General features: G+C 49.4%; 8 protein-coding genes across 8 annotated transcripts in view; 2 read left to right on the top strand and 6 right to left on the bottom strand.

Annotated features, from left to right (window-relative positions):
* The window catches only part of Z518_06323 (uncharacterized protein), a gene marked incomplete at both ends in the record, with an annotated part of 3,739 nt that extends 777 nt beyond the window's left edge, over nucleotides 1-2,962 (bottom strand). The window contains 7 exon segments of the mRNA XM_013417133.1: nucleotides 26-59; nucleotides 76-1,336; nucleotides 1,452-2,024; nucleotides 2,078-2,102; nucleotides 2,152-2,349; nucleotides 2,375-2,505; nucleotides 2,553-2,962. Coding sequence (XP_013272587.1) covers nucleotides 26-59; nucleotides 76-1,336; nucleotides 1,452-2,024; nucleotides 2,078-2,102; nucleotides 2,152-2,349; nucleotides 2,375-2,505; nucleotides 2,553-2,962 — 2,632 coding nt within the window.
* Nucleotides 2,963-5,602: 2,640 nt separating this feature from the next.
* Nucleotides 5,603-6,865, bottom strand: Z518_06324 (uncharacterized protein; the record flags this gene model as incomplete). The annotated part of the gene is made up of 4 exons (XM_013417134.1): nucleotides 5,603-5,887; nucleotides 5,971-6,235; nucleotides 6,283-6,601; nucleotides 6,670-6,865. 4 exons carry the CDS (start codon nucleotides 6,863-6,865, stop codon nucleotides 5,603-5,605), a joined length of 1,065 nt encoding a protein of 354 aa, XP_013272588.1.
* A 449-nt stretch (nucleotides 6,866-7,314) lies between these two features.
* Nucleotides 7,315-7,959, top strand: Z518_06325 (uncharacterized protein; the record flags this gene model as incomplete). The annotated part of the gene is made up of 1 exon (XM_013417135.1): nucleotides 7,315-7,959. One exon carries the CDS (start codon nucleotides 7,315-7,317, stop codon nucleotides 7,957-7,959), a length of 645 nt encoding a protein of 214 aa, XP_013272589.1.
* A 1,930-nt stretch (nucleotides 7,960-9,889) lies between these two features.
* On the bottom strand, nucleotides 9,890-11,080 carry Z518_06326 (uncharacterized protein; the record flags this gene model as incomplete). The annotated part of the gene is made up of 3 exons (XM_013417136.1): nucleotides 9,890-10,010; nucleotides 10,087-10,722; nucleotides 10,794-11,080. The coding sequence occupies 3 exons, from the start codon at nucleotides 11,078-11,080 to the stop codon at nucleotides 9,890-9,892; spliced, it is 1,044 nt and encodes a 347-aa protein (XP_013272590.1).
* A 2,115-nt stretch (nucleotides 11,081-13,195) lies between these two features.
* Nucleotides 13,196-13,873, bottom strand: Z518_06327 (uncharacterized protein; the record flags this gene model as incomplete). Its single annotated transcript, XM_013417137.1, has 2 exons — nucleotides 13,196-13,719; nucleotides 13,777-13,873. 2 exons carry the CDS (start codon nucleotides 13,871-13,873, stop codon nucleotides 13,196-13,198), a joined length of 621 nt encoding a protein of 206 aa, XP_013272591.1.
* Nucleotides 13,874-15,567: 1,694 nt separating this feature from the next.
* Nucleotides 15,568-16,935, bottom strand: Z518_06328 (tubulin gamma chain; the record flags this gene model as incomplete). Its single annotated transcript, XM_013417138.1, has 1 exon — nucleotides 15,568-16,935. The coding sequence occupies one exon, from the start codon at nucleotides 16,933-16,935 to the stop codon at nucleotides 15,568-15,570; it is 1,368 nt and encodes a 455-aa protein (XP_013272592.1).
* Nucleotides 16,936-17,226: 291 nt separating this feature from the next.
* Nucleotides 17,227-21,850, bottom strand: Z518_06329 (S-(hydroxymethyl)glutathione dehydrogenase; the record flags this gene model as incomplete). Its single annotated transcript, XM_013417139.1, has 10 exons — nucleotides 17,227-17,985; nucleotides 18,033-18,220; nucleotides 18,270-18,434; nucleotides 20,481-20,621; nucleotides 20,686-20,728; nucleotides 20,787-21,351; nucleotides 21,396-21,531; nucleotides 21,590-21,704; nucleotides 21,756-21,770; nucleotides 21,827-21,850. The coding sequence occupies 10 exons, from the start codon at nucleotides 21,848-21,850 to the stop codon at nucleotides 17,227-17,229; spliced, it is 2,151 nt and encodes a 716-aa protein (XP_013272593.1).
* A 1,400-nt stretch (nucleotides 21,851-23,250) lies between these two features.
* On the top strand, nucleotides 23,251-24,162 carry Z518_06330 (uncharacterized protein; the record flags this gene model as incomplete). The annotated part of the gene is made up of 1 exon (XM_013417140.1): nucleotides 23,251-24,162. The coding sequence occupies one exon, from the start codon at nucleotides 23,251-23,253 to the stop codon at nucleotides 24,160-24,162; it is 912 nt and encodes a 303-aa protein (XP_013272594.1).
* Nucleotides 24,163-24,686: the final 524 nt, after the last annotated feature.

Consider the following 24,686-nt stretch of genomic DNA (forward strand, 5'->3'; position numbering starts at 1 on the left):
TGCGGCCTGCAGTGCATTGCCATACTCCCCTCCTTGAGCATTGACATCCGCTCCGGCATCTATCAGCATCTTCACCACCTTCTCATGGCCACATAATGATGCGGCCTGCAGTGCATTGCCATACTCCCCTCCTTGAGCATTGACATCCGCTCCGGCATCCATCAGCATCTTCGCCACCTTCTCGTCGCCATGGAATGATGCGGCTTGCAGGGAATTGCCATAGAATCCTCCTTGAGCATGGACATCCGCCCCAGCATCCACCAGCATCTTCACCACCTTCTCATGGCCACGTTCTGATGCGGCATGTAGTGCATTGTGATGCCGTCCTCCTTGAGTATTGATATCCGCTCCGGCGTCCATCAGCATTTTCACCACCTTCTCATGGCCACATACTGATGCGGCCTGCAGTGCATTGCCATACTCTCCTCCTTGAGCATTGACATCTGCCCCGGCATCTATCAGCATCTTCACCACCTTCTCATGGCCACAGAATGATGCGGCTTGTAGCGCACTGCCATGCAGTCCTCCTTGAGCATTGACATCGACAGCCCGTTCTATCATTCTCTCGACAATTTGTGGTACGCCTATATATGCCGCATAGTAGAGAGACTGGGCAATTTCATTAGACCATAGATGTAGCTGAAATCCTTGCCATGGTATATCAATTTCGTAAAGCTGTAACCACGAAAGTAATGCAGTATCATCCGTCAAGAGACGTAACACGAGATCCGACAAGGTATCGTTTAGCGTACCCCTAAGGTTTTGTGCATGCTGCCACCAATACTCTGCTGCATATAAAGCCAGCGGATACTCCTTGACGACCTCTTCGGTTAGGGGTCCGTTCTGGCTAAGGTGTAGCAAATAATGTAGACAACCCTCCGCAATCACAAGGTGGCAGATTTGGGGTCGAAACTCTAACCTAAAGGCACACCGATCGGATAAGAGAAACTCCTTCACCGAAAAGTGCGCGAGCTGAACTCGGACCTTGCGACCATCTTCACCACGGTCCTGTGAGCTGTTCTCACCTTCAATACCGCTGTGTTGTAACTCGTTGTCGCCTTCTTCATTTTCAATAGAATTAAAAGTGATCAGACTGGAGCAGATAACCATCACATCTTTAGGATCGGGGAGACGTTCCTCTGGGAAAAATCCTCTCCGATCTCCATTTTCTATTGCAAAAATTTCGACCATTTCTGCTAAAAGTAAAGGACGATCCGAGAAACATAGCCACCGTAGAGCCTTAATCGCAGTCTGAAGCTGGTTGGTCGATCCGAGGCCTTGTAATATTCGATTGTATGTCTCGTCCAGGGTCTTTGGCAACGATGATAACGTCCTCCTGAGGGCACTTAGCTGGAGACAGTGACGAAGTGATTCTAGCTGACAATATACCCAGCGAAACCTGCCCCGCTATCAGCAAAACCATATATAGTGTGACGGAATGCCACCCATACATGCCACCCGCCTTGTCCATTAACACAGTGGTTATTTCATCCTGCACTGATGGTGGCCATTTCTTCAGGCTTTTGTCCGTAGCCATCCGATCGTGAATGTAGACACAGATGTCAGCATCCACCAGGGCACTTTGAATATTCACGTTGTGGTTAGCAACCGAACTTAACTCGTCTTCGATGTCCTTTTCCCGGCGACTCGTGGCTAAGACATGGAGGTCCCGTGGTTTCGAGCCCATCAGCTCGACCAGAAAAGACAACAAATCTTCCCGGTCTGAACATTCATCCAGTGCGTCGAGGAAAATGAACTTCTGCCCGGGATGAGCCACTGCCTCTCTAAACAGTGACTGGATGGCGGCTTCAGAGGGCTGTTGCTGTCCTTTTCCGCAATTTTGGTACAACTTTTCGAGATCCTCGAGAATACCGCTGCACTGGAGAGCAAACTGAAACAGCGATAATCGGATAGCTTTTTGCCAGGATTGCTTCTCGACATCATTGAAGTCAAAGTAGAAATAGCTCACAATCATGTCGGGTTGAGACTGCCGATGCTCCAGAACATGCTGTAGCGTTGCAGAACTGGTCCGTCAGTCAGCCTCATATTTTCCAGGTACAACTTTCGCCGAGCTTACCTGAGAACGGTCTTGCCACAGCCCGCTGCGAAATTCCGTCAATTCTATCATTAGATACCGCGATAGCGACGTACCATTTCCGTGGAGCCACATCAGAGAAGAAGTCGAGCTTTTCCAATCGAGGAAATCTTGGCCATTAAGCAACCACAGCCCAGTCCTGGGATGACGCTTCCGAAGTGCCGCGTGGTAATTAGGAGACGGGTCTGGTAGTCCCAACCATTGCGACAATCCATTTCGTAGCTCTCCTATAGTGACCATATTAGGTCTGCCATCTGTATAGATAGTCATGTCACTTACGATCCACCAGGGTCTCGATTTGTTCTTTCGCAACGATGACACCCCCATGAATTGCCTCTGTGCTACTCTGAAGTTTTTCGTTTTGTTCCTTTATAGCAACGACGTCGTCGTGGATTGCCTTCGACAACGTCCTTCCATTATTAGTAGGCTCTCCAACCCCACATACCGTTGTACGTACGTTAAGTCATTTGTCAAGGCACAATTGATGAGCGATTTGAGACGCTCTATTCGAGATAACGTATTTTCCACCTCCTTTTTGCTGAGTTTCCACAATAATATCGATTTAACCTGGTCTCTTTTCCTGGATGACGGTAGCTGCTTCACAATTGTCTCAAGAACGTCCTTGAATTGGTCCAGAGGGCCATTTTCGGTTCCCAACAGCTTCACTTGATTGAACCATGGATCGTTGTATCGGGCTTCTTCGACTCGAAAGCGCAGTGCGGTCAACAGACCGTAGAGATTACTGGCTTCAATCGCCAGCTGAGCCTGCTCTTTCGTTGCATTTTTGGCGTCGTTGATGTAGCTTGTGAGCGCTGAAGTGAGCTGCAAAATAGCAATAATGCTAGCCGTCATGGACAGAGGATCCATTGTGCGATTCGCTGGTTAAGCAGTGGATCGCGGGGTCGACGAATCAATCGCTGGTAAAGTTATCGAAGGTAAGTAGAAGAGGTGTAAGGTAGAATTGCTGTTTACAAGTCAGACCGAAGCAGGACTACGCAAATTAGGATTGTCCGCGCGAATACGTGTTCATGGAGGATATTGAATGGAGGACATTTTGAACGAAGACCAGTCTGAGGCCATGAAGCACAAACGTTTCAGGTAGACGAGTATGCGCTGGCGTGAGGTTGCGAGCATCTGTTGTGCATGGCGCAGGCAGCAATGCAAAAGCAGCCTTACCTACTGTCAGGCCCCGACCAAGTGAAGAGAATGGCAGAAGGGTAGCTACATCTCAGCTCGCTCCTACCCTCCCAGGCCTCACTGCGTTCGATATTGCCAAGCCTTTTGCATCACGTGATTGCCAACCACGCACAATCCGGAAAATCCATAATCCGAACATTACCAAATCCATCGGATCCAGTCACGGCACACCCAGGAATGCCCCTGCCTGCCAGGCCCCTGATCGGATCCAGTCCATGGACCATACGTGGATCACAGTATCCCCGTGCCCGTACGTTATCCCCCATCGGATCCAGTCCGTGGACCATATGTAGACGATGTTGATCACTATATTCTGTGCCCGTACGATATTGTCGCGAGACCACGTGCCAAGGATCACGTTTCCAGGGGTTCTTCAAGCACTCCCTGCGTAGCATTCTATCTTTGACTCTCATCGTGCTACGTCTTGTCTGGCATACATTGATTGGATCCTCGCCCTAGAACCCTCACATTTATACCCCCTCTAATCCGATCCATTCCATAGACCATTTCTACTTCATAATCTCTGTTATTGTCAGGTCAATAAAGCGGGTACGGAGATCGCTTCCAAAAGTTCCCCCCGGGGGACGTGGCCTAGCCATTGTCTCCTTCCAGTTAAATCACTTTTCGAATATGCAGTACAATGCTCTCGATCCACTTCTGAATCTGGTGTTGAGGAAGTTCATTCCACGCCTTGATCCACGCCTTGTTTGAACTCGAAAGCGCACCTTTCTTCGTGGCGATACGCTTGAGATATGGCCAACAAGGTTCGATTATATTCAAATCTGGCGAGTTTCCTGGCCAGAGAAGCTTGATGACTCCTTCACGATCGAAAATCATGTTCTGATGCACCGAGGCATGGGATGGTGCGTTGTCTTCCACGATCGTACTAGGCGAGTTCTCACACACTCCTTTGCGAAAAGCTTTGGCTTGAGAATATACCGTTGATATCGATACCAATCGACCCCATTTCCTTTTCGTCGAACGATCTTACCTGTTGAAGCGTTGAACTTCCACTTTGCCTTTCTTCCTCTTTACCTCGTAAATCGAGTCTTCTCATTCCCGTCGTCAGCTCCCATTCTTCACGAAGAGCTGGTTCTATTTCACGATTGATCGCTCGAACTCGTTTTCGGCTTCTTTCTTCCCTTAAGCAGTCTCCGGCTTCCATATATGACAAAGACCTTCTTATCGTACGTAAAGCAGCCCCAGAACATGAACTCCAATATCCTTTCCATCTTTCGCGCATAACACGCTTTTTGCAAGTTCGATAACCACCTCTTCTATGACCGAGAACTACCGAAGTTTTGTCAGACCATATCACGGTCTTCCAGTCTTCTATTGTCCAGTGTTCGTATTGAAGACAGAACTCGAGCCGAGCGTCTTTCATAGCCTTTGTCAGTCCTGGTTCGCGAGTCGGTTTGGTTTTGTGAAACCCGGCAGCTTTCAGAACTCTCCACGCCGTCTGAGGAGATACTATCTTAATCTCAGCCGCAACATCAACGTAGAATTTTCTCTCGACCATACCGATCGAGACGTACTTTAGTAAGTACTTCTTCTTTCAACTCTGGAGTGTGAACGGTAGGACGACTAGATCTCGGCTCATCATCGTCTTTGATAACCTGTGCCATTCAACAGGCGAGGCAGGCTTGATGACTAGGACAAGACACAGCTCAAGGAGTTATGGACAAGGCGCAGGACGCGCGGTACGTATCCTGTCCGCAGCAGACCTTCCAGACTAAGTAGCTATACAAATGTACCGCCACGTGACCAAGTGTCGGCGGGCTGCAGTCAGCATCGTAACAGAAATTGTGTCAAACTGGGGAACAACTTGAGATGTATTGAATGCTCTGTCTACCTCGCAACCGGTCCTGCCAGGTTACTGGTATATATACGCGTTGAGTTGACCCTTTTCTTCTCCTATTCCCACCCCTAAATCCTGCATAGGGGTGATAACCCCTTTTCCTAATAAAGGGGCACTTGCTATTATTCAGCCATTCAATGAGACCTTGTTCGACAAATTGCTACGATACTTGAAAGAACATTCTAGATACTCGACGCTCTAATATACAAGTGTTTCTCCAGACCTCTTTCTATTAAAGTTGTAAAAAAGAAAGTAAGAGAAAGATTAATGAAAAATTTTCTCTCAGCCACGTTTAAGAACGGCCAGCTCTCGAACCTTTCAGCCAGCGTCCACACTTCTAGCGATCGCGTTTCCTTGTTGCATTGTGGCTGCTATTGGTACTTGGACTTTCTTCCTCTCTTTCTTCCACAGCAAATGGCAGCGTCATCAAGAGATTAGCCACCTCTAAGGTGTCAGGATGATTTTCTCCCAGAATCTTTTCTCGGCCGAACACTGTGCGCTGGAGCATATTTCTGGCCTCTTCTGTTTTGCCCTGCCTGTGATAGAGCAAACCAAGACCATAAATAGTGTAGTGCTTTCTCGTAGCCATGTAGTGACCGCTCGCACATCTCCTCCGCCTGGTCTAGCTTCCCTTGATCGGCGTAGAGGGCGCCTAGATTGTGGACCACGCTAAGTATCGACGTGTGCTCCTTACCCAGTGCTTTCTCGTAGCCTCGCAGTGCTCGCTCGTACATCTCCTTCGCCTGGTTCAGCTTTCCTTGATTTCTGTAGACGTTGCCTAGACCGTGGACCGTGCCGAGTGTCGACGTGTGCTTCTTACCAGTGCCTGCTCGTAGCCTCGCAGTGCCCGCTTATACATCTCCTCTGCTTTCCTCAGTTTGGCTTGATCAGTGTAGAAGTTGCCCAGGCGAACAAAACCATTAAGAATGTCAGTTGAGTTATCATCGTATCCTGATCTATCTTCCTCCGCATGACCCTCTAACTCCAAGATCTCCACCCAGTCGTTGACGACCCAGCGGAAGCATAAATTTCGGGTGTCTAAAAAAGCCCAACACAGGAGGAGATTGGCAGCTGGTTCGTTCTTCCTGCGGATGACATCAAAAGGATATCCACGACTCCGCTTGTTGTAAACGTTCTGACTGTCTCCGGGACATGTTCTGCCGGAATCCGCGTGGCTGCATAGGCGATGCTTTGCTTCAAGTTCTCTTCTGAGCTCCCGTCCAGCCAGAGCACAGCACTGTATTTGCTATGGTTCCGTCTCGCGAATTGTGCCGCTAATTGTGATTGACCCATCCCGCCGAGCCCGCTCAGTACGAATATTTGACGTCGACGAGATCCACGCCGGGGGAAGAGCGCCTTACCCAGATCAGCCAGGTCAGTTGGACGGTCCGCAAACTTGTCGATCACGGGAACACCTCGCAGACTGAATGGGATATTGTACTTCTGAGAGACTGTGTACCAGATACATTAGATACGAACGTCCAAGGATTCCATTATCATCAATAGGAGTGAACCTAACCTTGCTTCACGGATACCCTATTCGCACACGCTGTCATCTGTTTGAACACTTCCTGCGTCGCCGCAGCTATCTCTTTTCTTGTCTTCGAGTCTTCCAATCCGATCTCTTCTAGTCCTCGTGCGACATTGAAGCGATAGTATCGACCCCCTTCGTCCAGGTGGGCTTTGCTCCGTCGAAAGCTATGAGGCCTCATCATTGTTGAGAAAAGTGATGTGAAAATCTTCACTGTTATTCTTCCATTATCAGGATACGAGGCTAAGCCATATCCCTTTTTGCGGGACACAGCAATACGATAAAATACGCCTTTATACTCAGATCAACTCAAAAATCGATTGATGCCATTCATGGATCCTGAATCGACGTGGTTGTCGAGTAAAACGCTCTCAGAGCATCCGCCCCCCCAACTTAGTAGTTTAGCCGGAGAAAGAAGCGAGCCAATGGCCCCCCTTCGATTCTCCATTCCTTAACCCCACCGAAGTCGTAGCTACTATCATACTTATCTAGGAAGAAAAAAATAGCTTCACAGATGCAATGCTCTCTGCTTCATCATGTCCCACCACCCACTTGATCTCTTCAAATTCGTCCCGATGACTGAATATCCATCATCCTAATAGTTCAAGAGCAACCAAGCTCTTCGAGCCCGCAATGACGTCGACTTCCACATCACGACCACCATTCCTCCGTTCGTTGTCATCCACTTCGTCGCTGAAACCAGCAAAGGATAAACCTCGAATCTATATTGCCCTCTATCCACGTGGCGGCTCTTCAGCAACATCTTCTTTCCGCAGTGATTTCAACTGCGACTCCTACCATTGGTCTATCGTCGTAGGGCCCCAAACAGCCTCAAGAAAAGACCCGGGCACCCGCTATCATGTTGCGCATCTTCCTGAGAAGTCTGGCAAACACCTTTACGAGGAACAGGATATCCCTTCCCACTCGGCGGCTCAGACCTGTTTAATCCGTGTCGCCATTGCCAAAGTCACAGACGAATGTCGTCTGCAGTCGGTCCTCCGAGAAGTTTGCATCCAACGGGATGATTCCGCATTTAATTGCCTCACGTGGGTCCGTGAGGCTTTTGTCAGATTACACGACGATGGCAAGTGCTTGAAAAGCTATTTGAATTCGGACGACTGGAAAGCTGTCGAGACGTGCGCGCGGACTTACTGTAAACGCAAGAGAGACGTGGGAAGGTTTCAAGAAACTGTTCCTGCTAATGGGGCTGTCAATGCCTGGAGTATGGAGAAGATCAGCACCTTCAATTTCTGGGAGAACCGAGAGACTACCCCTTGAAATGTCTGAAGATGTTTTATCTCACGAATGGCAAGATCGAGGATCTGAAATCGAGGATTTCATTTCGGAGAATTTCCATGGCTTCGGGGCTGCTTTGAGAAAACATCGTTCGTTCTGTCAAGGAGAGCTCTGTCACCTTGACAACGACTGGCTCCAGGTGAAGATGGTTTCAGAATTGAAGTTGCAAAATTCGATCCTTGCTACTGGAAATGAACATGACCGGGACTTCCACACTCCTCAACTGGGTCGAAGAATCCCAAAATATTTGATTATCCCAGTAGCATGATGCGGAAGCATACCGACATGACAGGGTTGACGATTGTGACATATACTTACTGCCCTTGGAGTACGTAGATTACTCGCGAGCGAAAAACCTATTTCCCAAATACGGTTCGATCCTAGAGGGTGAGCGAAGGCCGCTTTAACCTGAGCTTGAACTGAGCCTCACGGAGTACTCCCTGAGCACCTCTCAAACGGATCCCAAGCGATAGACTGAGCCGCAATGAGGGCCTAATCTGGCTCCCCAGCGATCGACTATACTTGCCTCTTAACCGGGCATTATTTTTAGATAACTTACGAAGGTGTGCACAAAAAAGTGCTTGCGGCACTAAATTTTATCTTGGTATGCCACACAAAAACTACGCCCATTGTAATTTGGCAGCGCTCAATTCTCCAAAGCATCACTCTACATCATCTTCAGAACAAGTCGTACAGGACTCTGAAGACTGAGATATAACCTCGTCGTCGCCAATTCTGGTGTTTTGATTAAATGACAGAGCCTACTCCGTCGCCATTTTCAGTGATTGCCGAGTCTGATTTTCAAAGAACTCCATGATCGAGCAAGAAGCGCAAGCTATCAACATTGCCGCAGCGGATAGCGAAACGGACGTATGTTGGTATAAGACCACCGGCGTCGTAAACGCGATGACTGAAGAGCGGTTCCGTTTTTGAGAACTCCTCCAAGAGCATTATGTCGCCCACTGCGCATGAATGCAGGATCAGCCACGTACGTGATTCTGCAGAAAGGGGGCTGAAATGCTGTGTCAACAATCTGATAGTCTCTGAGCCGCTGCTAGACCGAGTGAGCAGAGTCATATAACGACTCAAGGCATCAGTCAGCAAGTCGGGAGAGTTGGGCGTACACGCAAGTAGAGCTTTCAGGACTTTGCAATGCCGAGTTTTGCGTGCTTTATCGCCACTTTCAACAGAGCGATAGGCTGTTTTTCAATGAGCAGATCCGGAGGGCTGAGTGCGGAGGAACTCTCAACAGGTAATGTCAATTTGCTTCCGTATGTCCCAAACAGCTGAAGGTCTCCCAGCACGCATGCACTCAAAGCCACCCAAAATTCAGGAGGGCGAACTTGGTAGCAATTTGTAGGATAAAGATTCCATCTACCTTGGACCATCATTGTCAGAAAGTCTAGTCCTAGGTAAGGATCAACAGCCTCAGATTGCGAGCAAGCTCTGGAAGGTGAAACGCGCCGCGTAGATTTCTTTCAGTCGGGAACACACCAGACTTCGGCAGAACTGATGGTGACATGGATTGATGCAATCGAGTGAGTGGCCTCCAGTAGAGGCCACAAGTCTTTTCCGCAAGTAGCATGCACGAAGCACAGCTTCATTGAACTGGGTGCCCGCAGAATTATGGTGTGCCAAAGTGTTGCGTCCGTATGCGTCCCGGAATCTTCAAGTTTCCGCGTGCAAGAAGACGTGTCCTGGAGAAAGATGGTCGTAATGCTAGAGAACTAGTTAAAGAGGTTAGTCAGGAACAACCCGACAGCCTTAATGCAAATGGCGTAAATAGGAAAAGGATGAATCACGTATGAAGGTGGTACGAAGAGTAGATAGTGGAAAGCAGATGCAGTAAAATTGAGGAGGCTTCTTCCCCCCCCAGGGCAACACTAACTTGGGGGTTAGTACTCACACCTCTTCATGACTTTCGTCTGACATAGACGGCACTGAGATTGAACGCGTCCAGATCACCAGGAAAATCAATCTCTTCGTAAAAATTTTGAATCATTTCGGTTAGGCGAGGGGAATCAGGGTCCGTCCTGGGAATTCATTAGTATATGCCCTTACTTAACCCATCGACGAAAATTTAAGCGGGGAAGATCTCACGTAAGTGACTTGTTGAGTTCGTCCTCGGTGTACTGGCTTCGGTCCCAGATCATCATGGCCGGTCGAGCAATGTCCGCAATGATTTGTCTCACTGGGACTTCGGCGCCGAAGGAAAGCACCACCGTCGAATCGTCCACCTCCAAAAACCCTTGTGGATTGTCAAGAACATTGATGCCTGATTTTTGGAGGATGTCTCGATCAGTGTCGGTATAGGCTGGGTCTTGCGCACAACATTGGATGGAGTGCTGCGTTTGTTGTAGCTCACTCAAGTCATCTCGGAGGGTTGTGATTAATGCATGCTGGTACGTCGACCTTATAGACCATGACTCTTGATCAGTCAAAGCCATCGTGCCGCATGCGAAGGCTACAATCTTGTTGACGTGACTAAGAGATTTTGACGAAAGCATCGACTGGAGTTGTCCTCGGACCTCGTGAGTAGCCCAGGCCTGCTTGTTCGTCTCAAAGAAGTCTTCAGCTTGCTTTGGTGAGAGCCGGGGGGTGACGTGAACGATTTCATTTGTCAATCTGTGGCGTTTTTCTAAGTTGTGAAAGATTTGTAGGCTGCAGTACGCAATACGATGGACATATCCGAAAGCCTGATGGATAAGCGCTTGCGGGGAAACAAACATAATAAAAGGGGCTCCGCTGTGATGGTGGTTAGCGATCTATTTTAAAAAGGCACTCCTTTTATGGTCAAGAATATTTATTCAACGCACATAACGAAGTCGAACCCATCAATTGAATCAGAAATTTGTCCGGTTTCTATGTGGAAACCGACAATGTTTCCGTCGAGTCCTCTGACCAAGACTTTCTGATGCCCGCTCTGAAGCTGGTCGACAACGTCCCGAATCATTTCTTTACTGTAGATGGGCACCCCAGCGTCGTATAATGAGCGGATGTGGGAAGAGACGTCTGCTCTAGCCTTCGGTGTTTCCTCAAGAACTCCATTTTCTTTCCTGCGGCAATAATCTGCAGCGTAAATATAGGAAGTGAATTCCCCCATAATGGGCCAGCCGACAAAGAGAGGGGACGATGTCGAAATAAGGAAGAAGCTGGCAAGGGAGAAACAAATCTCACGGTAGGAAAGTTCCAGAAGACGCAACTTTAGATGGGGAAAAGCTGATCGGCGTCTAATCACAAGAGGCAGAGAAAGTATACAGCTAGGTGTTCAGCGATGTGGTCGAGAGAAGACGTGTAGGGGTCGAGCTGCGTAGGTGACGTCGCCAGGGTATCACATCGACCTTCCGAGGTGGTCCCGATTAGTAGAGCGGCAAGGATTCCTCAACCTGAAAGGCGGGTTCATTACTGGAAACGGCTCTACGCGTGGACCTCGCGACAAATAACAAACTATCAGGCTTTATTCCATGGCTAATCAAACCCTCAAGCAACCATGTCGATATTATATCGAACTGAGCGAGATGCGGATAGAAGAGGTGAAAACTCGTTTACAGATTGTAGCTATATAGGCCAGGGAATAGGGGCTCTTGGCACTAGGCATCAGCCGTTTACACTACTAAAAGCATACGCCAGGATACAGGAGATCGCGACAGCCGTCGAAAGGAGCAACCCTGTCTTTCAGGAGGCCTCGACAGGCATTGCAGCATTCAATATCGTTAGCAAGACCCTGCGTAGTCTCTTACGGCTCCCGGTTCAGGTGAGGAAGTCGGATCTATCGCTACAAGCGTCCTTTACGCGCTGTCGGTTCCTAATTATCGATAATGGACAGTGCTCCGAACTAGCAGATACCGATCTCATCGCCGATATCTAGGCCTCATGTACCGATATTTGCTAGATATATAGCCGATATCGTTGTCGGCTTTCCTAATTGGGTATACCGTCGTCTGCTTTGTGGTCCATGGACTGGATCCGATGGGGGATATCGTACGTGTCACGGGACCACGTGCCAAGGATTACGGCACAGGGCATCGTTGATCCACAGGTGATCCATAGACTGGATCCGATCAGGGCGGCATTCTCTGGGTGGGCCACGGATTGGACCCGATGGGGTCGGCCAATCAGAGCAAAGGATTTGGCATTTTCCGGATTATAGATTTTCCGGATCCCGAGGATTGGCCAATCACGTGAATGGTTGTAGGGCCGCATGTGTGCACCGCCAAGACCAATGTGGCCGGCTCAATCATGTGGTGACTCGGGCGCAGCGAGGCCGGGGGTTTGGGGGCTTGCCCCAGAGCAGTCCTAAGCAACTCCCTGAGCCAAGTCTGGGAGCCCAATCTGGCTCCTTCCGCCTGAGCACCCAAGTAAACAGACGACACAGAGCGACATACAACCGAAAGGATCATGATTCAATTATATGGAATCCAAACTACGGACCACATGCCGAGATTTCGGCTGAAGACTGGAACGATAGAAGAATTGGAAGATCGAGTATTATGAATCGAGACATGAAACCAGAGTGGGAAGTGGAAACCCACCCAACCTCCAACAACGCCCTCATCCTTGTGTATTGAACATTTACCAACTCACAAGCCATGGCTTAAGCTGGTTAGTTGTGAATTTTTGACTTTCAACCCTTGAACCGTTTCAAATTACTTTTTTATCTTGTTGGCATTCAGAATCAGTAACGCAAAACGAAATGTGTTACAGTTTCGATTAAATAGTTATGGTTTGGAATGCAACGAGATTAAATTGACTCAGTCCGGTAGGATTGTCCAATGGATCTTTCCATTGCGCTATGTCTTGATTCTGTTATTGGTTATGTTTCTGTACTGTATAGATACCTCTTAGATCAAATGCCACGTCCAGAAATCAATCCCTAGCCTGACCGTTAACCGAAGCCGACGCCTTGCGGACAGGACAAAAGTCGTCCGCACCGTATCCCCAAATGCCCTGTCCATTCTCCTTCCCATTCCAATCCAATGACCCAGGGCCCTGATGTTTGCTTGTAGTGGCAAAATGCTTTCCGTTTCCGAACCAACCCCAAAAGCCCAAGCAAATACAGATTAGCCACCCTTGGGTTCATCGAAACGCCATGTCCTGTAATTGCGCCAGTGATGAAATCGAAAGTTACCACAATCGATGCTCAACCAGACCGAATCACAGTGATATCAGTGTACGGGTGTTCATTCCCAGCTCGACCGAGGTGACCGAGGTTTGTCTTTTACAACCCGCGGAGCATGACAGTCCGTTCACCTTCCAACTTGGCGGCATTTCTATCCTTGTCTGCGCGCCTAGCGTCCTCAAGGCCTTCACAGTTGTGAGATTCTAACATACGGTGCTTGCCGCAGAATCGTTTCTGGCAGAAACCGCAGTCTCCAACAATGGGTTGAGCGGGCGCTTTACAGCCATCTTTTGAACAACGAGGCTTATTGGACTTTCTCTTGGTGGGTGTGGCAGCCCCCGACGGGGTTGGGGTTGATGTAGAAGACGTTGGGAGATTGTTGGTGGCCATGTCTGCTGACGACAGTGGAGGCTTGGGGGAATCTGTAGGCGTCGTACTTCGGGACGGAGATGACAGTTGTAATACAGATGATTCTTCTAGCTTGAGGTCTCCAACGGTGGTAGAGGGGTTTAAGGGTTTCCCTTCGAGCAAGAGCTGGACGTCCGCCGGGAGAGTGGTTGAGGCAGAGAGGAACTCGAGGACATTGGAGACTGTGTGAACAGGACGCACATTCAATTTAATAGCTGAGAGTAATTTCTTAGTAATCTGACGGTGGTGTTGGTATATGAGGCAATACTTACTCTTGCCGCCACTGATTGTGACTTGGATGGCCATGTTGTCTGGAAGGAGCTCCTTGCTGGAATTGTTGGAAGTTGCGGAACCTGATCGAGAGCGCATATTGAAAGACGTGGGTTGAGGAGTGAGAAAACTGCGGAAGTGGGTGATAAGAAACAGGTGCTGGTCAACAGGGTCGTGACGGATGACAAAGGCCGGAAGTAGCGGTTTTGCTGTGCGGCAGGTGACTTAGTGACGGGTAATTTGTAGATGAATTTTGGTGACAATAAAGCGTTTATGTTTTGATGGTGGTGGTGGTTGGAGTAGCAAATGCAGGAAGAAGTCGAGAAAGACAGATACGTCAAAGTAGTAGAAAGTGAAGTTTGACTTGGTAGCCGAGTCCCGTGAGGCAGCAGCGGTGACTTGGTGGCTGCTGTCTGAGGCAATGAGGCGAGCAGCAGCAAGTAACCAAGAGTGGGTTAGAGGCTTGAATGGTGAAGGACGGCGACTGGTAAGTTTACGAGGATGACGGATTCCAGTGGCGGTCGGGACGGGTAAGTGAGTTGTTAAAGGGACGGGGATAGCGGCTGCGTGTGGAAGTGGATGAGGGGATGTCGAAATGAGGCATCTGATCCTATTTAGTGGAGCTATGGAAAGCCGTCGCAGGAGCCAGAAGAGACCCAAATCCGATGCACAGGTAAGCGAGAGGCGCAGGAGGTGACGGAGGCGAGCGGCGACACGAAACGAGGCAAGAGATGAAGATGGAAAGGCAATGAGAGGGGGGTTTTGGCTCAACTTCAGGGCCCAGTTCCACTCACATTCATCTCTCCCCCCGTTCCCGTCGTCGTCTGGGATAGTGGTTCCGACCTAATGGCTACTAAACTGCGAAACTCAAACCCTCGTCCCTATCAACTGAATATTCCATCTCTCAATTGTTCTAGATTATCATTGTCCCAGCACAGTTTGAGGATCATCATCCCCTAGTCCTTTCCTTCCCTCTGTTCAATGCCATCGCATCTAGATCTAACTCCAGATCCAGAGAAAACCTCCGGAATCCCAAGTCGTTCGACGTGGTAACATCCCAATGGTCCAGATTGCTGGGCCCGGCCTCCAGTTTTTTTTAATCTGTGCTCGACGTCTGTGCTGACCTGGACTGACCAGGCGCTTGCTTGGATGAACCACTGCGCGCCTCTATCATATCATTTGCCATTTGATACTGCAACCCACGCTTTGACACAATTATATTTGTTGTCCGCTTGTCACCAACGACAACCTTCTATGGTAACTCGACCTCCTTGCCGCCCAGTCTCATTCCGAATCTGTCCTTGCTCATCCGCTTGCTGCCACAACATGTCGTTCAGGCAGCTTTGCAGACGGAGGACTCCGTTCTCAAGTACGCTGACCTTTTTTCTGGTCATGTGCACCAGGGGATTATCCGGAACTTCGATCTCCTAGCCAGATCTACACCTGCATCTTCCTTGTTGACTCTTTGTCATGGTCCTGCTGGTCAAAGCCGACGGCTTGGCCCCACCACGCCACGAACAGGCTATCTCCTTCACAAGCTGTGGTTGGGAGCAAATCCAATCCAATCTATTGCTACCGATAACTTCAACACTCCACGGCCATTTTTGGCGCAGGCCCGCTTGATTGAGCTTGTTCACGCACTCTCTTCCTGTCGCAGAAAAAATTGCTGACTCCGGTGACCGTGGCATGTGCTGTGAATTTTTGGTGTGATATGCCGGTTGTGATAACATCTTGTCATCCATCCTTTGTGAACGTTTTGTGATTTGGTGAGTTCTCGCCTTGTCATCGCTCTCTCAAGTAGCATCTGCTTTCTTTTCTCCAGCGTCCGGATCGAGATAATCGTCCTTTTCAGCAGCCTCATATTCACCAATGAGTCCCGTCACGACCTCTTTGGCTTCGTCAAATTCGCCCAAGCCTTCCGCGAATGGGGCTTCCTTCTTGTACTGCTCCAAATAGGCATTTCGCTTTCTCATTTTTTCGTACTGGACAACAATCCTTCTGAAAAGCGTTGACACACTCGTGTGGTTCGCCAGCATGAGTCCTGATACGCGGTGGGTATTCTGCAGATATGGGGATTTCTTGGTCAAGGCCACTTGAATTGAAGCGGGACCCCAAGGAATGAAATTGGCCATTCGGCGCTCCCGAATCCGGAGGAGCGATTTGTGGACATCCGTTGGATCAGCTTCGCCTTGGATGATGTTCAAAATGGAGATGTAACAAGACGACTTGGAAGGGGTGATGGAGACCATTCGATTCTTCGGTTGAAGAAGGCGTCGCATCACGTCAAGAACTGTGGTCTTCCGCACCGTCTTGGCCTGGTCCACATTGTCGCCAGTGAATGGAGTGTAAGCGGTCATGAGGAAGTGGCATCGCGGGGTCGGAATCAGGGAGGCGATGATTCCCACAAGATCATTGTGCATGTATCCGGGATATCTGAGTGTGGTCGTAGAAGCCGACATGACTGTCGACACCAATTGATTCGTTTGCTGGAATGATGGCTCCTGCACATGTAGTCTTTCAGATGCTATCCGCGATAGAGCGCCGTTGTCGAGGACCACCACCGAGTCAGCATTCTGAGTCAAACGCCGCATAGTGAGCAGACTGTTGTATGGATTCACCACCACGTCTCCAATAGCAGTATCGGGAAACACCGAATATGTTTGAATGATCTTCTTGGGGAAACGGTCATTCATCCGCTCGAGGAGATAGGAACCCAGACCGGAACCGGTACCGCCAGCGATCGAGTGCAGGAGCATGAATCCCTCCAATGAATCGCTGCCATCTGCCTCTCGATCGATCATGTCAAATATCTCCTCTTGTACCCTCTCCCCGGCAGCATATCCGGCGGCCCAGTTGTTTCCTGCCCCCATCCCATGCTCCCCAATGAAGACATTCTCAGGGTTGTAAATATTCTTATACGGGCCACTTTGGATGCTGTTGATGACCCGAGGTTCAAGGTCAATGAGGATCGCACGGGGGATGTAACGGGTGTCATCACTCTGGTAGAAGAAGACGTCTTTGCGGTCACCACCTTCGGTCGCGAAATCTTCGAGATTTCCGTCACTACTGATACCATGCTCTTGACACAATTGCTGCCAGAACCTGGCTCCGATGGCATTCCCGCACTGGCCTGCTTGGATGGTGATGATTTCACGAGGCATCTTTGCAGCATTGAGCAGGGAGACGGGAGGCTGATGTAGGGATGAGTGAGTGCGAGGTTTTGACGCGGCCTGGCGAGGCGAAATTCACGCGTCATTCCAAAAGTGTGGGGGGTTTGGGACTGGGAAATACACAGTCGACCAACCATGCATTTGCCCAAACAGTGAGCATAAAGAAAAATGCGGTCTAAGCTTTTTTATTCATTGACTCATGGTGGTCGTCCCTCATAATCTGTACTCTGTCTGTAACATTAGTCTAGTCGGTCTTTTCTCTTCGCGATTTACGGTCATCATTCAATCCCTTGATACCGCCTTCGCTTCCAGATCGTTCCTTCTAATGAACTGCTCTACAGTCTCGGGAAACTTGCGCTTGAAGGGCGTGAAGAAAACGCCAACCATAATCCACAGCCACAGTGTATAGAGCCACTGCTTCAAGCTGACCCTGGCTACGGGCTCCCGCTCATCCCACTCGTCGCAGATGCGCTTGAACCTCTTTGGATCGTCTGTGATGACGCCGTCGACGTTTTTTTGAATACACCATTTCATCAGATTTGTGTCGTTGACCGTCCACACATAGAGTGGTCGCTCTGCTTTTCGTACGTCTCGCATAAACCGCGCCCCGAGAGGTCCAAACAGAACCTTTTGCAACATGTTGAACGACACATTCGGGACCTTCAAAAATTGCCTGGCGTAACATGTGGAAAATCCAATGTGCGTGACCGGGAAGCTTGGGAGGTATTTTGTGCATAGAGGGAGAAATTTGGCTGCCCATATCCCAAGCACCACCCGCTCATTCCAAGCCCGATGGCCGGGATCGACTGATGCCAGCGTCGTCGCCATTAATCTCATGACGTCGTCGGAGTTGTTGTCAAGCTTGATATCGAGCAATAACCAGATATGCTCCAGGCCTGGTTGTGCCACATATTCAAGCAAATCGAGAAGGCGAGGCATGGGTTCATGAGGCGCTTTGAGTGTGCGAAGGGAACTCAGATATTCCCACCTGCAATCGATGATCTTCTCCTGATGCCCGAAGCACCGTTTGAGATCTCCATCCTAATTGATGATCAGCCGAAACCGCCTCAGCGGCGATCGTGTCTTACGTGGGACAAGACCACAACGCCGTCTTTTGACAGATGGATATCTGTCTCGATCGCATGGGTTCCAACCTCGACAGCACCTTGGAAAGCTTTCAAGGTGTTCTCCGGATGTTCCGCCTTGTAACCTCGATGGGCGATAGTTTGTGGGAAAAGTTTCCCCTGACTATTTGGCTTCGCCCAGGTCCAACTTGCTGCATAGCGGTCAGATCAAGAAGAAGTGGCAATTGAGAGAATACAAACGCAATGGAAAGTCATCTGTCAGATTTTGGATTTGCCCGCCGCAGTCGGTCTTCTCCTGGGGCAAAGAATTTACTTCTTTCTTCAGCAAAGGCTCCCGGATCTCAAGGTCGAGATTTTGATAGTGCATGCTGAATCCACGTCTATTGGAGAAGGCCACCTGTCTCCCTGTATTCTCAATTAGGGGCCGAAAATGAGGAAATGGAATAGCTAGTCAAAATGAAGGTGACATCAACGAGGATGGAAAATCAAGGGTGGCCGATAAAGATCAGGGGGTAGACGGTAAACGAAGTGTTACAGAGCCATTAGTGCAATATTGAGTCAGGAGTTCAGGAACAGACTGCCTCCTTGATGAATGTAATCCAGCAGAAAAAGAACGAAAAGACGAAGTCGTTAGTGATATAAGCGGTGTTTAGGCGAGAAAGTGGGGGGCAACAACCGTAACAAAGTTAGTAAGGCGTCGGCCACGGATAAGCGAGGTGTCGAAAGTCCGAGATCGTTGTGGGTAAAATGGACTGGTTGCTTGTTAGTGAGACTTGGCCTGCTTTGCATGGGCCGGGCATCCCACCAACAGGTCGCGGAATAACAGAGCCAAGTCGCATGCTCAACATAGGTGTTTGAATTTGAGGGAGCGGCGAAGCTTAGGCAGATTCTGTTAGCTGGTCTCTGTCGGCACCAGACTGGCCCGGCTCCGGGAACACTGGCGCAGCCGCCTAGGAGGCTCCATGCGTATGCAAAACTCCGGTGTGTCCCCTCTCGTCTCGCAGTACGTTTCGGGGCTATGGTCATCCATTCACGGGTGGCATCCAGGTGGTTACAACTGGCGAAGAAATGCCAGCCACGTGGGAGGGGCGTCACCACCGAAGAGTTCCATCAACCCCCGTATCGCAAGCAAGATCGAGCCATCGTCAAACCAAAGGGTGTGCTGAAATGGGCTAAGCATTTGCCGTTCACAGACAGGCTTTGGTGCCGTTCATGTACCGGCAAGAAAACATCTCTCTCGCTTCTATTGAAACCTTTGACCTAGGGATGAAATTTCGGGCAGGGTGCTGGCTCAAACCGGCGGTGATGGTTTCATCTTGTGTCCTGCTAGAAGCGATACTCATTCCAAATGCCGATGTAGCATCTCCGTAGGTGCTGTAGCCAAACCTTTACATAATATGCTTCAGATCGGAAAGTTCGTGTATAACTCCATGGTCGTGCGCCTGCATGCGTGATTTGTTCGCAGAGCCCCTCCCTTATCGTAGGACAAAAGGCTCCGTTGAAATCTAAGTGCTGTTGGCTAGAGATGGCTCTTCCTTCAACATATGGACATGATTGAATGCAGACCCCTCTGCTTGGAATCTTGATGCTCAACCGGTCATCAACAGACCCTTTTTTCCTTTAGAGTGGCCAGTCCAAGCTCTGGGGCAGCTCGGAAGATCTCTTTAACTCCCTATGAGACGCATCTCGTAATTTGATATGACGTTATTTCAAGATCCTGTTCTTCCGAAATGGGTTTCTCTTTTACCCATCAATGCCAATCTCACGATATTCCAGCAGATGCAATGAATTCAGATGTGCTTGCGACCATCCTCGATACAGCTCGCATTACACACTCCTTCCTCACCTTTAACGCGGTGACGGATCTCACGAAGCATGATCTCGTGCCTCAGCTTGGCGTTCAACGAGAATATTCAGCGACATCAGCTTGACCCGTTGGGCCATGCACAAGTTTCAGTGAGAGGCTGAGGAGTTCTTGACTGTGCTACCTGCGACCAAAGTTTTGGGGATATAGGTAAACAAATAGCGACATACAATGTTCAGAAATTCGAAAAGTAGACGAAAATTCAAGCATGACCTCATTTTTCTTGCCACGGTACACGGAAACTTTTCGCTACGTAAAAAGCTGGTCACTCCAAACATATCGGTATGTGACATACCCGAATTATCGTGTTCCAATTATCCCTCCTAACTTCGCTGCATCTGTGTGCTCCGCCAGGACCAAATCCGTCATGAGTCGACAGAGGAAAAGGTTCTCATAGCCTCGAGGATTGGTGGGGGCCCGAGTGTTGTCAAGCCTTTGCTCCCATATCAACCACACAACGGATGCAATCACCAGCGTGCATATCGTGGAAAGCTTCGTTAATCTTGGACAAGGGCTGTCTATGCGTGATGAATTCGTCGAATACGGTGAGTTAGTCAAGGCTCAAAGGCATTTGGAAATGGACAAACCTTTCAGCTTTCCATCCATGTAGTCCTGGACAAGACCGGGGAGTTGCGTTCGGCCTTTGACACCACCGAAAGCACAGCCTCGCCAGACACGACCGGTGACGAGCTGGAAGGGCCTCGTGGAGATTTCGGCACCAGCGGGAGCTTTATGCAAGTCAGCATTGTGCATTTGAGCAGGGAGGGAAGCATTGTATGGGGGAACACTCACCAACGCCAATGATGATGGATTGACCCCAACCTTTGTGGCAGGCCTATTTCAATGGTTAATATCCAGAGTCAGAAATCAGTGAGACTTCAAATTCAACATACCTCGAGCGCAGCTCTCATGACTTGGACGTTACCTGTGCAGTCGAAGGTGTAGTCACAACCGCCATCGGTCATTTCGATCAACTTCTCCTGGATAGTCTGGCCGGACAATTTCGTGGGATTGACAAAGTCGGTACCGCCGAATTTTTTGGCCCATTCCTCTTTCTTATCATTGACGTCGACAACAATAATCCTGCCGGCCTTGTTCTTGACGGCTCCTTGGATAACTGAGAGACCAACACAACCCGCGCCGAAGACAGCAACGTTGGAGCCTTCCTCGACGTTGGCGGTAATGACGGCGGCTCCGTATCCGGTGGTGATGCCACAACCCAACAGGCAGGTCCTGTCCATCGGGGCCTCGTCCGTGATGGCCACCACCGAGATATCAGCGACGACAGTGTACTGGGAAAAGGTCGAAGTGCCCATGAAGTGAAGAATATCTTGGCCCTTGCACTTGAATCTTGAGGTACCATCTGGCATGACGCCTTTGCCCTGGGTGGCTCGGATCTTTCCGCACAAGTTGGTTTTACCAGACTTGCAGAACTTGCACTCTCTGCATTCCGGGGTGCTTTTGGAATTAGTCGAAATCCTGTCGGAACGGCAGAGACCTACTAGAGCGCAACGACAGCGTCTCCAGGTTTCACGTTGGTGACACCCTGACCCACGGATTCGACAATACCTGCACCCTCGTGTCCTAGAATGATTGGGAACGCACCCTCTGGGTCTTTGCCAGAAAGCGTGTAGGCATCTATCTCATGTTCAGTGGCCAGCTCTCTTTTTCATTTCTAGTCGACTGGACCGCTTACCAGTGTGGCAGACACCGGTATAGTAGATCTGAATACGGACTTCGTGGGCTTTTGGAGGCGCAACCTCGACATCCTCGATCGTAAGGTCTTTGCCGGCCTCCCAGGCAACGGCGGCCTATATCAGATCAGACACTGACAGGAGCTGCGGAAAATCGTACATTGGTACCTTGCAAGTAATGGTCTATGAAATACAAGAGTTAGCATAGCTTCTCGAGGTCTCCTCCTAGCTAGACCTACCTTTCCAACAGTATCGGCAGACATTTTGAATGGGTCAGTAGCAGCAAGAAGAGGAATGACTGAAGAAAAACAGAGAAATGACCCAATATAAATTTATGACAGAAGAGTAGGAATGCCGAAGTGGGGTTTGTATTTTATGTGGGGTGTAGGCAGAGGGATTCCCGGGTGAAGAAGGGATTATCCCGGGATCACACCCGACAGTCCCACGAGCGGAGCCGTTCATCTCCTTCCAAAGGCCGTCATCATGAATACACATGCTTTTGGCTCGTCCGAGAATGTCTTCCAAGGAAAGAGCGTGCCAATATGAGGGGACCGAGAATTTGCCTTCCCCCCCCAGGATCCGCACCGGAGAAAATTTCCCTTTGAGGGATGCGCGTACCGAGTCGGGGTGGGTATCTGTGCATTTCGCGTAGAGAATGTTGAACCGGATAGATAAATAAAACCTTGCGCCATCGCACGTTGGAGAAAATAGTATACGGATTGCCCACCGAGTTTGTCTCCGTGTCATTGGATTGAGGGCATTTTTGCGTCACCCATAATTGCATCAATGTTCCTAGGCACGTGAAATGCCAGATCCCTTGAGCTCTTTGTTGGTACAGAAAAGATCTGTGCATGCATTCTGCCTCCCATAGTATACAATGTTTTGCGAGCGTGCGCTGTGAATGAGTTGAAGTCTATCTGCCGGGTAATTGGCCTGCCTGCATCATGGCTGCATTCTGCTCTTGGAAACGTTGTCCGAGTCGCTCAGATCCTTTCAGATACTTATCAACACATCGCATCACACATCCCTCTTCTCTCGAAATCAAGGACTTGGTCGTGAAATCGTTGACGCAGTCATCGAAGCATCGCTGGACGAGTTTGGAATACATCTGGGAGAAAGAGTTGAGGTCAGTAACGTGATCTGCAATTGGGATATTGTAGAGAGGGAATTTCACCGTCATAAATTCTTTCATCTGCTTTCTCTCCATCCGAGAGTTGAGCTCTCTCTGCTCTGCAGGTGTAAGACTGTAGCGGTGCATCAACAAAACTGAATCAAGCGTGTCGCAGGTTGGGTAGTATACCCGTCCATTTTGTTATAGATCTCCGATAATGAGGATATTTGAGGTCGGATGATGTTGCCGGAGAAAGGTCAATTGAATTCCTGGGCGGTCTTATGCAATATGGGCCTTCGCGAACTGGATCAAGTTCCTTGGAATGAGGATTTCGTTCAAAAAGTTGGCCTGATTGATCGGTCCTCTGGAGGAGGATGAGCGTGCAGGACAAAAAGAAATCTGGCGAGCTCAAGTTTCGTAGTGGCTGACCGGCAAACCTTCCCCCGTTTGGTCCGGGCATGGGGCTCCCGCTAAACCACCCCGATTGTGTATCGCGTACCACAGACCTGTATTTTGGTTCTTCCCTGCACCAACTTCAGCTCTCAGTTTCCTATGCATCTATTCCTCGTCCGGCACGGGGAGACAGAGCATAATATTGCCGGTCTCCTTGCTGGCGTTTCTGATTCAAGATTAACCAACCATGGAGTGGCGCAAACCCAACGGTTAGGTAGATACCTCACGACTCACCGCAATTTACGATTCACACGTATATATGCCTCTGATCTTCAACGAGCGTATATGACGGCCGAAGAGCTTCAGAGACACCAAGCGGCCAAGTCCATTGGCGAGCAGAGAGTACCAGAGGTCGTCAAGCTCGAGCTTCTGAGAGAACAAGATTTTGGATCATTGGAACTTGCACCTTGGACCTCGAGGCGGGCACAACATGCCTTTGATCCTCATGTGCCGAATCAAGAAGATCCAAGTTTTAGGCCACAGGAGACCGCCGAGAGCATGCAAAGCAGGGCTGACTCGTTTTTGGCCGATTTCATTCTCCCCTTGCTCGCTACATACCCAGATGATGCACAAGACACAGTACAGGAATGCGTCGCAGTCGTCTCCCACGGCCTTTTTTTGTCGGTGTTATGGCAGTCGCTATTAAGCAAGTTTAATGCTCATCGAGTGACTCTTGGTCCCAACGTTGAAATCCTCAGGTACGGCCGACCCTTAGAGTACCTTCCGGCTTGGAACAATACAGCTTTCCTGGAGTTGACAATTCACCGGGTCCCGACCAAAAGCACGACGTCACGGAAAATCGAGCCTGCAGTGGGAAATCAGAGAATTTTACTACCACTTAGCGGACATTCTATGACTGTTCATGTCATCAATGGCAAAGACCACTTGCTTGATCTCAAGCGTGCGCCGGGTGGTCTGGGTTCATCGCCTTATGACGCGCGTCAGAAAAGCCTGGATGGTTTCTTCAAAGGTCCAAAATGCGGAGGGCCTGGCTCTAAAGGCATTCCTTGATGCCACGCCTACTACGATTGTCGTTGACAAAGATGCTTGGAATCGATCCTCCGGCACGACATCGTCCTGAGCAAAAGATATAGATATCTTCCACTGCTGTGCTGACATTAGATGTCCTGAAGATCACGGAGTCCCGGACGATCTTCGATCCAGTCTTTTGAGGCCATTGGCCCCCCCAAGAAAAAGGGTAAGTCCCACACTTGTTTCTTCCGTTGTACAACGTGATGAAGCACAATTTCACATAGACTTTTTCCGAAACTACTTGTGGAAATACAAATTGTATCAACTGCTGCCTGAATCCACCGATTTATTTATTCATTCTCTAAGAGCATGTGACAGGGAGCAAAAGCTAAACAACGTGTTTTCTAGGAAGGTTCCTTACAAGGATTCGTCGTCACGATTCGACCCATTCTTCGGAATAGTTGGCTGTAATTACGCCTCGGTGTTTTACGGGTGTAGGGTAGACCTCCCCTGTCAATGCAACGATCAGTTTTCCGACCCTCCATCCAGGCTACATCTTACAA

This window comes from Rhinocladiella mackenziei, assembly GCF_000835555.1.
Source record: "Rhinocladiella mackenziei CBS 650.93 unplaced genomic scaffold supercont1.4, whole genome shotgun sequence".
NCBI classification, from domain to species: Eukaryota; Fungi; Ascomycota; class Eurotiomycetes; order Chaetothyriales; family Herpotrichiellaceae; genus Rhinocladiella; species Rhinocladiella mackenziei.